This window comes from Cuculus canorus, chromosome 14, assembly GCF_017976375.1.
Source record: "Cuculus canorus isolate bCucCan1 chromosome 14, bCucCan1.pri, whole genome shotgun sequence".
Taxonomy (NCBI): Eukaryota; Metazoa; Chordata; class Aves; order Cuculiformes; family Cuculidae; genus Cuculus; species Cuculus canorus.
In genome coordinates this window covers 8449446-8461928 of record NC_071414.1, presented here as the reverse complement: position 1 = coordinate 8461928, position 12483 = coordinate 8449446, and the positions used below count along the sequence as shown (strand labels likewise).

The 12483-nt window shown below is 37.4% G+C and overlaps 1 protein-coding gene across 1 annotated transcript in view; it reads right to left on the bottom strand.

Annotated features, from left to right (window-relative positions):
* The window catches only part of ATP10B (ATPase phospholipid transporting 10B (putative)), a 44396-nt gene extending 32927 nt beyond the window's left edge, over positions 1 to 11469 (bottom strand). The window contains exons 1-2 of the mRNA XM_054080030.1: positions 10601 to 11469; positions 933 to 1137 (exon numbers count right to left, since the gene is read on the bottom strand). Coding sequence (XP_053936005.1) covers positions 933 to 1137; positions 10601 to 11103 — 708 coding nt within the window. The 5' untranslated portion in view covers positions 11104 to 11469. The remainder of the gene's footprint in view (positions 1 to 932; positions 1138 to 10600) is intronic.
* Positions 11470 to 12483: the final 1014 nt, after the last annotated feature.

Sequence of the window (12483 nt, the reverse complement as noted above, 5' to 3'; positions counted from 1 at the left end):
AAAATTCCTAGAATTACCAGTCAAGTTTTTTGATTTCCTGCCTGCTGAAGGGATTCCAATAGAAAAAAATATTCCTCTTGGCATGCTACATCTCCTTAAAATTGTACTATTTCAAAAATTGCCCTTCTCTGTTTGAAAAGGTATTTAAAAATGTAACAAGTACAACTCTCTCCAAGCCTCATTTTCTTCTCTACTTCGGGTTTATCAGACAAGTCGAGAGAATGTACCGGTAAAGCGTTTGTAAAAGGGAAATGATACAGCCGATGGAAAAGAAATGGTGATTTTAAGCATTCAAATGGAATCTCTGCTAAGAAGCAAATGCATGTCAGACATATCAGCTTTATTTAACTTTTAATTTAAATTTTGATTTACCGTGTTCCTATTCAATAGCTTGTTACACTTCTATAAAAGATTCCATTATTTCATTACAACTTAGCTTGCCTTAGAGCAGTTCCTAGATGAACTGCCATATGTGTACACCCCTAACAAACGAACAATAGTAAGTCAGCTGCGACAGGGAAGAAACATCCGTGAGAAAGCCTGCAGTCACTTTGGAAGGGAGGCTGTGAGCTGTTACTGTGTGCTGTGACAACCTGTGGCTTAAAGGTGGCTTATGTATAGGAGAGACTCTGTCCCAGACTGTGCTACTGCGCGTTGTTGCTTAAGCACCTGCTGATGCAGTTTACTGCGAACAACTACTGTCTGACATAATCTTCCTTTTTATACAGCTATCCCTGTGCCTGAATAATAAAAATCTTCTCAGACAGACTGCTACTGTCTGTACAAGGCATTAGCTCCAACAGCAAAACCTTTTCATAGCTGTATCAGCACAAGGAGCCCATCAGAACTGCTGCACTTCACGGCTGGAGCTGGTGTGCAAAGGGGTCCGGACCAACTCTGCAGTGCACGGGCTGCATTTCCTGCAGACTTACCTGGCTGGAGAACCCCAGCACGACTTGTCGTTGCTTAAGGTTCGTCTCCCCATCAAGGTTGGCAGTTTCCAAGTGGCAGATCCCATTCTGATCAGAGGAGTACAGCAGTAGGATATCAGCTGGGATGGTCTCGTTACACTGCAGCTGCACAAAATCCCCCACTCGGACGTCTTTCCAGCATTTCTCAACATAAGCACGTTCTTCCCTGTTACGTGAAAATGGGTGATATTAGGAAAGCAGGTTCCCTGGCTAGTGGGGCTTCAAAGAAATAAAACAGGGGGTTGTGGCACACAAAGACAGCACAACAACTGAAAATCAATGATTTAGAGACTTTCATAGTATCACGACCATATATATATCACATTCAAAGAAAATTTTCACATGGAGTAAAAAGAGACTACAACAGAAATTCTCTTCCATTCTAGCATTAGCTCTATAATCTCCACAGCAAAAGACAGAAAGTTGCTCAGGCTAACAGGTTTTTTTTAAAGTACATTATCCAAGAAATCTAGATATTTCACCAAAAAAAAAAAAAAGCTGTTTTTGACTATGTGACTCTTTCTTATCTACTTTTCAATGATAACATATAGATCCTGAAAGAAACAAACCACTGTCTTAGCTACAGTTGTTTCAGGTCTCTCCTTTTAACTCTCAAAGGGTTATTGCAAACCTTGAGCTTAGCCCGCAGAAACAACTTCCAGAGGTAGAACAGCAGACAAATGATCCCTTAATATTAATGTAACTAGCCTGAAATATTGATGGGAAAATTAAGATAAGAAATAAAGAGCTTCTACATTAAAGGGAAAAAAAAAAAAGAGAGAAAGGCTTAGAGTTCAAGGACAAGAAATAAAGAAATCACTATTTCATCACAGTGCTCAGTGGTTCAGGAAAGAGCAAATTTTTTTGGCATTACCTTTTCGATAACTGATCCACCAATTCTTAATTAGCTAAGCAAACTGAAAACTGCACAATAAACTTCAAAATTAGTTCATGAGATAATTGCATGGGCAACAATGACCAAGTTTCTCCAACTCTTTGAAAGAGACTTATTTTTTCAAGATGTATACTTGAATCATCTTACATTTTGCTCTGAGAGGAAAAATGCTCAGTAAATGTCTTTTTTTAATGACTCAGAGTCTCAGTTTTGCTTAAGTCTCATTTTTGTTTAAGCTTGTGATCCTCACCTACTGCCTGAAGAATACTGCCATTGAATCAAGCGTTCATATCACGAGAGGGGGAGCAGAGATACAGCAGACAAAGTGTTTTCCTACAGTTCAAAGCACACACTCAAGCACTGCTTTGGAGTCAGGCCAAAGGCTGCTTCCTGCTAAACTATTTCCTCAGCCTTCTGCAAAGGAGAGCCAACCATAATGCTGTCAGGCAAACCCTTGCACTTGGCTGATATCCTTATCTGTAAACCAGCACAAAATAACAGCTTCTTGCAAAGTTCATGCAAGCACTTAAACTTTGTGCGTCTCACACTCTATCCATGTTTTAGTCAAAAAACCAACCCCTAAATCCTAACTATTTAAATCCTTAATGCTAGATGTGAGGCAATTACTAGATAATGATAAGGCAGCAATACTTTTTCCTTCTTAATTTTTCATTGGTGATTTTTTTCATTCTTCTTTCTTTTTTTGCCTGTCCTCTTTAATTTTGCTCAACAACAGATATAAAAGACCACATTGAAAAACATAGGTTGGTTGTAAGTTAATTTGATGTTGCTGTACATTTAAAAAAAATAATTCCAGATCAATTTATCTTTGAAAAGTATTTAAGCAGGTGCGTGTTGAGTACTTATGGCTCCAGAAAGTAATGTTAATATAGCAAAACAACTAGATAACGGCGAATCTTTCCTGTGTCACATGCTTTCCTGGTAGAACTTGTTAATTTGTTTGTTTAAAATATAAAAATGAGAGAACAGAAGTAGTTTAGAGCAAGCAGATGGCTTGCTAGCCTAGGCAGTTGAATGCCATGTATGGTTTGTATATAGTGTTTAATATGATTTCTACAAGGCAACCTTTTACCTCGCTGTACGTCAGCTCCTGCCCAATTCTGAAGTTTATGGAACACACTTATGTTTTTTTTTTTCTGCTCATAAAATTCTATAGAATGGCCTTTCTCAGCTGGATGTCTTCCACATCAGCTTTAAGAAACCAAGTTAGCAAAAAATAACCCACAGAAATCAGAGATCTGTAATTTTTTTTTTCCAATAACTCCCTATAAAACACACATTACACATAAAGCTTCAGGTTCTGCCCATTCACTAATTACAGAGGAGACAGTGAGTCAGGAAAGCTAAATGACCTCCTTCAGATCAGAGGAAAAGTCTTATTTAGCAAAGGGGCCAGAGTTCAGGAATCGCTAGAATCCCAGACCCGTGTTCAGGTGAAAAGGCTGTTCTTCTCTCCTGACGAGCATTGAATTTGATGAAGAAACATATTTTATTTTCCTGAAAGAACTATTCAGCCGGAGCTGTAAGATTAACAATTTCTTACAGTACAAAGGTTTTCTACAACTTTTTAGAGGATTACCAATGGATGAAAGGAAGAAAAGCGCTTCACAAGAAACCTGGTGCACCCCACAGCAGCGCTGGCCCAGTTGCCTAACAAGATTTTTTCAAATGAAGCAATTTCCTTCTAGCAATTCTTGCAACTGGGAACACTGCCCATTTTTTTGTTCAGTGATTAAAGTTCGCACCACAATCTCGAGTTGCTAAATAAACCGAGGAGCTTCGTAAATCTAAGATGGTCTGACGGGAAACACATAAAAAGGGTAAACACATTTATCCAATAAAATAAACAAGACGTGGTAGTTTTTAATAGGTGAAAAGCTGGAAATCCAATTGTTACAGCGCGTGGCATCAGGGCTGTGGCACATAGCTTAAAAGTGTTCCCTGGGATGATGGGTAACGCAATAATGCCCATCAGAGGACAGTGCAGATAAAAAGAGGCAGTAAGTCTTGAACAGTTGAAGTGAAGTCTGCCAGAATTTCTTATTGAACTCATCATATCTGACCAGAAGGCTTGAACTAAATAGGCATTGTAAAGTAATTTCTGGGAAGAAAGGATTATAAAGAAATCCTGCTGTGGTTGGAAATTGTAAGGGAACACAAATAAATTATTGACTTTGTATTAACAATTTCATATCACGTTCTTAGTGTTCAATGAAGATAAATTTCAAACAAAAACTGAGTAAAAATGGATGGTAAATAGGAACAAATAAAAATTATTATTCTCTCCAGAGGAGAAAAAGTAATTTTTCATGTACACTCCACAGCACATCTATGAGTCCTAAATTGTCTCTGAGAAAGAACTTCAGAAATCTTTATCACCCAGAAGTATTATATTAATCCATTACTTCAATGAGTCTTATTTCCTTGAATTACTGCAAGCTCCATCTCAGTATCCTTTGCAACTTGAAGTAAAGATATTGTCTGCTCTACCTTTTACCTCCTAAATTGTTAGTAGGTTACAAGACAGAAAAAAAATGTGTCACGAATAGATAACATCAAATGTTTGTACTTTATCATATGTAAATTTGCTAGAACTTTATATTTGCAAACGTACCCCTTCAAGCATCATATGCTTTATAAGAAATGCTCATGAAATACTCAGTTCTACATAAATAGGTAGAATCACACAGCTACATACCCTTGATAGTCCATTTCTGCAAATAGAAATCCCACAATTTTTTTATGCTATTAAAGATTACACCAGCTTTTATAAGTAAAAATCTCACAAAATGTTTTTAAAGACCCCTTTATGGCCATGACCTCAAGGTTAGGAGCCACTATCAAAAAAGCTTTAAAAAAATTGACAACAAATGAGCAAGTTTAGGACTTGAGGAACCCCCTAGACTGGAAGGAAACTGAAACTTTTCCATCTGTCAGAGAAGAGCACACCTTGTCTGACAGTATTCCTATTAACTGAGAAAGAGAAGGTGCTGCACTGTGTGTGCTGATTCCTCACCGGCTTCTGTCATGTTACTATCACAGTATTTGATAAGGTTGTTTGTGTGATATGGACATCAGCCCAGCAGCATCAATGAATGATGACATTTAGCAGCTGGTGGTCTTGTAACAAGCCCTCACTAGCAAGCAGTTATAGCCTTCCCCCATAGTCCTAAACTGTCTGTCAGGATGCGAGTAATTATTTACGAGCAATGAGCACCTTTTAAAGATAGTGGGAGTGATTTTTTTTCTGAACTCTAATAAAATATTTCTTTAATGATACCATTTTGGTATTCCAGATTCCTTAATGCTATCAACAGGCCCTGTTTTTTTATGCCCTAAAATTGTCTAAAACATCCTACCAAGAAAGTTATTCTTTCAATGATAAAAGAGGCCTTTATTCAACTTCTGTAATATTTTTTTTTATTACTGCCTTGAACAAAATGGTACTGCTATGGTTCTACCTGGCACCACCTGGAACGAAGACTTAATTCGAAGATCAGCTACTTAGTGACCGCCAGTCATTAGCATTAATTTCTAAGCATTCCAGTTAATTTATCAAGTTTCTGGAAGCCACAGCCTATATCAGCTTTTTGGTACAGTCACCTTCTTATAGGACCACATTGCTCTTGAGGTGCAACTGGTCACACTGAGCTGCACCGTGACATAACAAACCAACATGTACTGTTAGTTTAGGTCATTTTCTCAGCTCGCTGGAAGAAATGCCTCAGTTTGCACAAACAGAAGGCACTATTTGTGTCCTCAGTAAGCCTCACTGTTAATTCAGGTATCCATAGTTAAACTAGGTAAAAAAAAATCCATAGCATCTGAAGTACACACAAAAGTTACAGGGAAGACAGAGCAGAGGATTCCCACTGCCAGTGAGAGTCCCACATGGAGAAAAATAGTCATGTTTGACATTAAGCAAGGAAGAGGCCCTGGATCTTTCCTCATGGACAGTGAGTTGCAATGATGTCATAGAAGATAATAATACTGCAATCATTGTAACTATTCATGTTGCAACATTTTTAGGAGATAATTAGCGTTTTAATTGAGCAAAGTTCATTCTTTACGGTTGTCATAGAAATGCACCCTCAGCCTTGTAAGAGGTGGAGAACTTCAGGAGACCTCAGCCTCCAGCTAGTGAAATTCATGCGCCATTCAGAGAAGGTACCATTGAGGTGTAGAAGCCTTGATATTGCTATGCATTAGAAAAGCGATTGTAATTTTGCCTTTTAAAAAATTGTGGTGGGGCTTCAAGTGGGCCACAGGATTGAGACTCAGACTCAGATTTTTTGGGTCTGTGAAATGAATGCATGTAAGGCTGCAGCAAACTCCTAGTCTTTAAAATTATGTTTTGTTAGAAAAAAAAATGATAAAGAAGAAAGAAAGGGCTCTTTAACAAGTGAAAACTTAGTGCTGCAGCACAAGACTTTATACTAAATCATTGCCAACGAAATGCCTTTTTGCTTACTGTGCCCTTGGTGGATGGTATTTTCCTCTCATCCTGTTCTCTGCTATACAAACTTCCAGGCTTACCCTGGGTTGAATGAGCTGCATATGATGTTTCCTGGGTCCAAAGAAAAGCTGTCTTTTTTCTTTTACCTCTGAGATTAGACAGTAGGTCAATTCATGTTTTCAAGCATGCTCCCTAACCTTCTCCATTATCTCCCAGATGCCACAGATCGCTGTTGGTCGCTGTGTCTCTGGCCAACCTCAGCTAGCTTCCCAGACATGGGGAGCACCCAAGGGAGGTGCAGCATCTCCTCACTTCAGAAGATCTAGATGATCAGAGCATATGAAGGAAGTTGAAACAGCAAGACAGCCTTTATCTTCACTACTTAGCATCCTTGATTTTGAGAAAATATAAAGTATACTATAGGTTAACGTAGTGAAGTAGATCTCCATTGCTGTCATAGAGATTTCTTGAACAATGAAGCTAACATTTGCCTAATAAATTACAATGATGAATTACAAAGCCTCATTTAATGGAAATATTTTAATTCTCTTTCATACCAGTGAGTCTAGCTGAAGCCATTTCTAGTTTTTCAGCTGCTGGCAGTTCTGACTGTGCAACACAGTTTTGGTTTTTTCCTTATTCCCTCATCATGGCTCTAGGACTACCCCAGAGTTACTGCTGATGCAGAGTTCTTCTAAAACCTTGCACTAAGCGGATAAAGAGTCACAGCAAAGGCCAGCCTGACTTTTTTTTTTTTTTTGTCAGACATCAGTGGACCTACAGAGGAAGAGGAAATTGATGCTTGTAGGAACAACTTGAAAGCTACGATGTCTTAATGCACCACAGAGGAACTTTCTACTGAAAGAGTAATCAGGCTCTCTCATTTAGGATGCCTGTCGACTTACCTAGTTTTCTGAAAGCTGCACAGGATGAGTCAAAGCATATAAATTAGGCTTCTCTGAGTCACTGTCTCACATATCCAAGTTTAGGTGCTTAAAATTAAGCAATGTCAACAGCTCAAAAAACATTAATGTTTTTATTGCTGCTGCTGCCTGGTGTACGTGCAGCCAAGTCAAGCATGTGGCTGTGCCATCTTGAACTATGCACAATCCTTGCATTTATATCTGAGTCCCATTTATATTGGGACACTGAGAAAAATTTAGGTTAAATCTTCCAGAAGCGTGAAATTGATATAAAAACCTGTCTGGATGCTATGGAGTATTTACAGACCACTACAGCTCATTCCCAGGGGTATGTCTGATCCAGGCCACACATAAACTACCTATCAATATTTCCTTGAACGTTACAGAATTTCAAAAAAATTAAGTAATAGCTTTTAGCAACTGTTGGGCTGCCATTCAGTTATAAGTTTGTATATGACATTCAGTGTCGGCCCCTGTTGTTAGTAAATTAATGACAAACTGGAGAGAGTTCAGAAAAAAGTAACCACATCAGGATTGGAGTGGTTGACCAACAGGAAAGATGAGAGGGGTGATCTATAGACAGATTTGTACTAGAAGGTGTCTGAGTGTAGCAAAATGAACATGATAAAAATCACACTTGTTTGAAGATTATAATTAAAAGTTATGCATGGAGAATAATTAAGTTTGCATGAAACCAAGTGGCTTGAGGAATTTGAATGCAATTAAAGAGGGATAATAAAGCGTAATGTCATGGCAAATGTTTTGATAATCACATTTTATGGTAACAGAAACCCCATTTCTTGGAAAATTTAAAAGCAGACAACATTTTGAAGAATACTAGGAGAAAGGAGGCAAGTAAACGTGGGTCTGTACCATCTGTGATTTAAGTTTTTGTTCTCCTGCTGTGCTATTCATTCTGAGAGTACAACAGTTTGTATATAGTTATTATGATTCCAAAAGTTTTTTTTTAGAAATTAAAAAACTGCACAAACACGAGATCTATGTTATTGCATCTCTGCAAGACACCGTAATGTCTATTAATTGTCTCCCATTTTCTCAATTAAACTTTCTTTAAATACACTAGTCGAAGTGTCTTTTCCTTCATTTGACTAACAGTCTAGATTACTCACTCCAGCTGATCTCTGCGAAAAGAAAATTAGAAGAAATGTGTTTACAGGGCAGCCTATTTAAATTCAATTTCCCTTGTACTTTGCTGAAAGACAGCAAGTTACTGCTTTTCCCTCAGATTTCAAGAAAGTTTTGAAGAACATTCAGCATTTGGAAAAGATTGTTCTGCCTTTGTATTTCTTTTGGAACAGGAACATGAGTTTTTGTTATTGAAACCTCAAATAAAGAAAATATGCTTTCCAAGAATAACTCTCAAAAAATAACTTTTCAACTTAGGATAGAAAATCAGTTGCTCTCCTAAAAAGAATTCTTTGCTGTGACAGATTAACAAAATTTGCAGTGTCTTGAAAAAGACTTTCACCTATGTTAAAAAATTACCTACAGTAGATGATTCATAAGGATGAAAATTAGAAGACATCACACTTCCATGACTTTGCGGCTAGCAAGAAGAACAAGAAATATCACCTTCCCAAAGTGCTATAAGAAGCCTGACTAAAATTATTCATGATGGCAATTGTAATTACCTATGAGTTTCCAGACTGGATGAATGCTATAGGCTAAAGGCCTCCTCATTTTCTTTTCTCTTACATCATCTTTTTGGGTTAATAATCTTTGGTGAAAGACAGGATTCCAGGCAAGATTTATTCATAGATCACGCTGTTTTTTATGAGATGGCATAACCAATTTTAAGAGAGGCTCATGTGAAGTTGCTGTGTAAGAAATAACTCATGGCCATAACCTGAATCTTGATCTGTACATACATTGAAATTCCATGATGGACATTTTTCTTTTATATAAAACAAATTCCATTTTATTCCTCACTTATATTCCCATAGCAAAAGAGTTGTAGATATAAATAAACATTGCTGCTTTATGTAAAGAGAAAATAATTAAAATTCACTTGCAGATCCATTCATTAGTACCTACTGCACCCCTATTGTCTTTCATGCTGTTTTTAACAAGTGTTAATAAACAATCCATTGCCCCATAGATTAGTGCAACTTTGAAAAGATTAAAAAATCCATCTAGATTGCAATCTCGAAGATAGACAAAGAGGCAATTCTGCCACCTACCCAAGGAGCTACAATTATTGAGAGTCTTTATGTTGGAAAAGAGAAGAAATCTTAAATGAACTATATTTTCAAACTTGTAAAATGTCTAATTTTTGGACAAACTGGCAAAGAGAGCAGTAAAATTTTGTTTCTGACAAATTGTTATCTATACATGGAGATGAGTTTAGGCCCCAAAGAAGCAAATAGATTGTTTTCCTATTTAACCATCAGGATATAAATATAAAAATGTGACAAACACACATAAGAGAAACAAACAGAACTAACAGCACTGTGTGATAAAAATGAGAGTTCTGCAAAAACACGCTTGTGAAAGCATATGTTATATAAATAATTGTTCATTAATTTGAGCGATGACAAGCAACATTCAGGAAGATGGGAAGTTTTGCTCCTCTGACTCCCAAATGTGATATTTTAAAAGGGAGAAGTCATCTTCTACTTTATTGAGAGAACATTTTTAAAGCAATATAATATAATTTTCAAACTTCTGAAAGTCCTAAAAGCAAGAGGTCATGAAACATTTTGAAGAAGTGACCACAGAACATACAGTTTATTCATTTAGAGGCCTATATTACTATCTCCCATTTTTAAACTGCATTTTTACAGTTTTATTTTACGTAAAACCTAGGAAAAGAAATACAACTGAAAATTAGTCCACAATAGAAAGTATAAATTCAAAGTAGTTTGAAGGGATACATTTTTAAGAGGCTTTCTGGCATCTAAAGATGCAAATAGGTCCCGTGAAAGATCTTGTTCTATATTACCTTCTATAGAATTAAGTCCTCTTGAAATTTCCTTTGAAATCTGAGTACTAGGTAGCTATTTAAGCATCTGTTTTCACTGCAGTCTATGTCTTAGAAGTTTATAGCTACTCTAATACCACGAAACTCAAACTTTCCTCCCCAGTCTGGACATGAGGTTTAAAAAATCAGTAAAAAAAAGAAATATCTTTCCCTGTTTCAGAACAAACACCAGGTGTTTCATAGCCACTACAACTTCTCCCTTTTTGAAGTAATCACTGTGATTTTTCAACAGGCATTTATCATTTTTTTATAAACAAAAAGCCTCACTATTTAGAAAAGATCTCAAGACAATATTTGTTTTTTTTTCATTAAAAAAAGCTACAAGAAACTCACCTGCTGTAAATGTAGCATCCCATATGATTGATTTCTTTGTCTAATTTATACCGCTGAAAGTCCTCCCAAGCATCTTTAATGGCTGTCACGGCCATTATAGCACAAATTGGGATCACAGAAACTTCTGGTTGGAAAGCATTTACCACAGGCACAAAATTCAGCAAAGCAACAACCACAAAGTAGATATTGGCAAAGCGATGAAACTGCTCATAGATGTTTTTAGGGAGGAAAGTCAAGATTGTATATTTCGTGGTCTTAATTTTATTGGAGTTGTAGTGTCTATTTGGATTTTCTTTCCACTTCTTACTTCCAAAGGCCAAATTAGAGACAACCACTCGTTTATTTTCATTTTTCTTCTTTTTTTTCTTTACTTTTCTTCTGTTTTCCAGCTCTTCATTTTGGATTTCTGTGTCTGGAGCACTACAGTGGCAGCAAGTTTCCTTGAAAAAATGTTTTTTCCATATCATTCTAGAGAAGCAGCCTGGAACACTTTTCCTTGACATCTTCTTTTCTTCTCAAAAAGTAGCTTCAAGTTGAAAACTAACAAACTTAGAAGAGTTTATTAATCCAGATAAATTCCCAAGTGGTGGAGAGAAGAGTCAAAACATCGGAAGCCGAGGGCTGCCTCTCCTTCGATTCCAGCCTTCACCTGCCTAGGGACAGGTATCATCCTGACTCAGTTGCACCAGGTCCTAGAGCCTGCGGGTCAGGCTGCACCTCACATATGACAAAAGCATCCTGAATGTTTTGTTATTCCTGTCAGCATACACCTGGAGGCCGCTTTCAGAGCGTTTCCCAGGCATCAACTATCTGCTCACATGAAGTATGTCTGTTTTAACACAGAGTAGTGACAAATCTAAGAACATACGCGCAGTTTTCATGGTTCACTCTACGAGTTTCTGAATCACTTTATGAGCCTGGGAGTTGCCAGGAAGTTCAAAGGTAATGGGCAGAGCTCTGCGTCCCAGAAATCAACAGAAGATTGCTGTAAACCTCGGTACAGACAGCGTTCCTCTCCTTTACTTCCTCTATCTGCTATCTATTCTCATTCCCACAACACATATTATTAAACAACCAAATAACCTCCATGCCCCCAAACCAAGCAAACCTATGATTGGGTAGTTGTGAGAAATGTATGGAGACATAAGCAACCAAAGGGATGTTAATCTGCATTGCCCTTCAGCTTCATCCTTCTCCTCTGATAGACCTCCTGCTTCTAGACACCCAAAGCACCCCTCTCTCATGCAGTGACCTCTTCCAGCCTCTCATTCCTTCTTCCCCACTGGTTCTTGTGCCTCTGACACACAAATATGTTGCATAGATGAGGGCTGGTTTTAATGACATCCATACAAACCATACTAATTTTTCCTCTATGGCTTGGGCTTAGAGAGGTGAAAAAAGGAAAAGACCCAAATGTTTAAACTTCTTTTAAATGAGAACTCCTATCTATTGCATTACGTAGTGACAAGATAAGTAGTTTCAAGTCAAGTTAATACTTGGACAAGAAACTGATGAAATCGAGATGTTGCAATAAGAATTGCACATGGAAATATTTCTTCCTTCTGACTCAGTACTGAGCAAACACCTCAGCGTACTGTGATTATTGTACCATCTCCAAAGTGAAATCGTACTGTATGGATCACCTGTGCTTACTGGAATTCCTCTAAAGTTTTTTTTCACTTCCTTGATTATACTTCACCTTGAATGTAATTGATTATTATCTTTTTCTCTTAATGGTTTTAGCATGAAACATCTGAGAGACATTGCTCCAATTTGCTAAACAGCCCCAGTAACCCTTTCCAGACTTGGATATGTTTCATTATTCCTCCGGATTCTTCTGCTATCTGGAGAGGATATTGTGTGTGTTGGCAAGATGGTTTGGA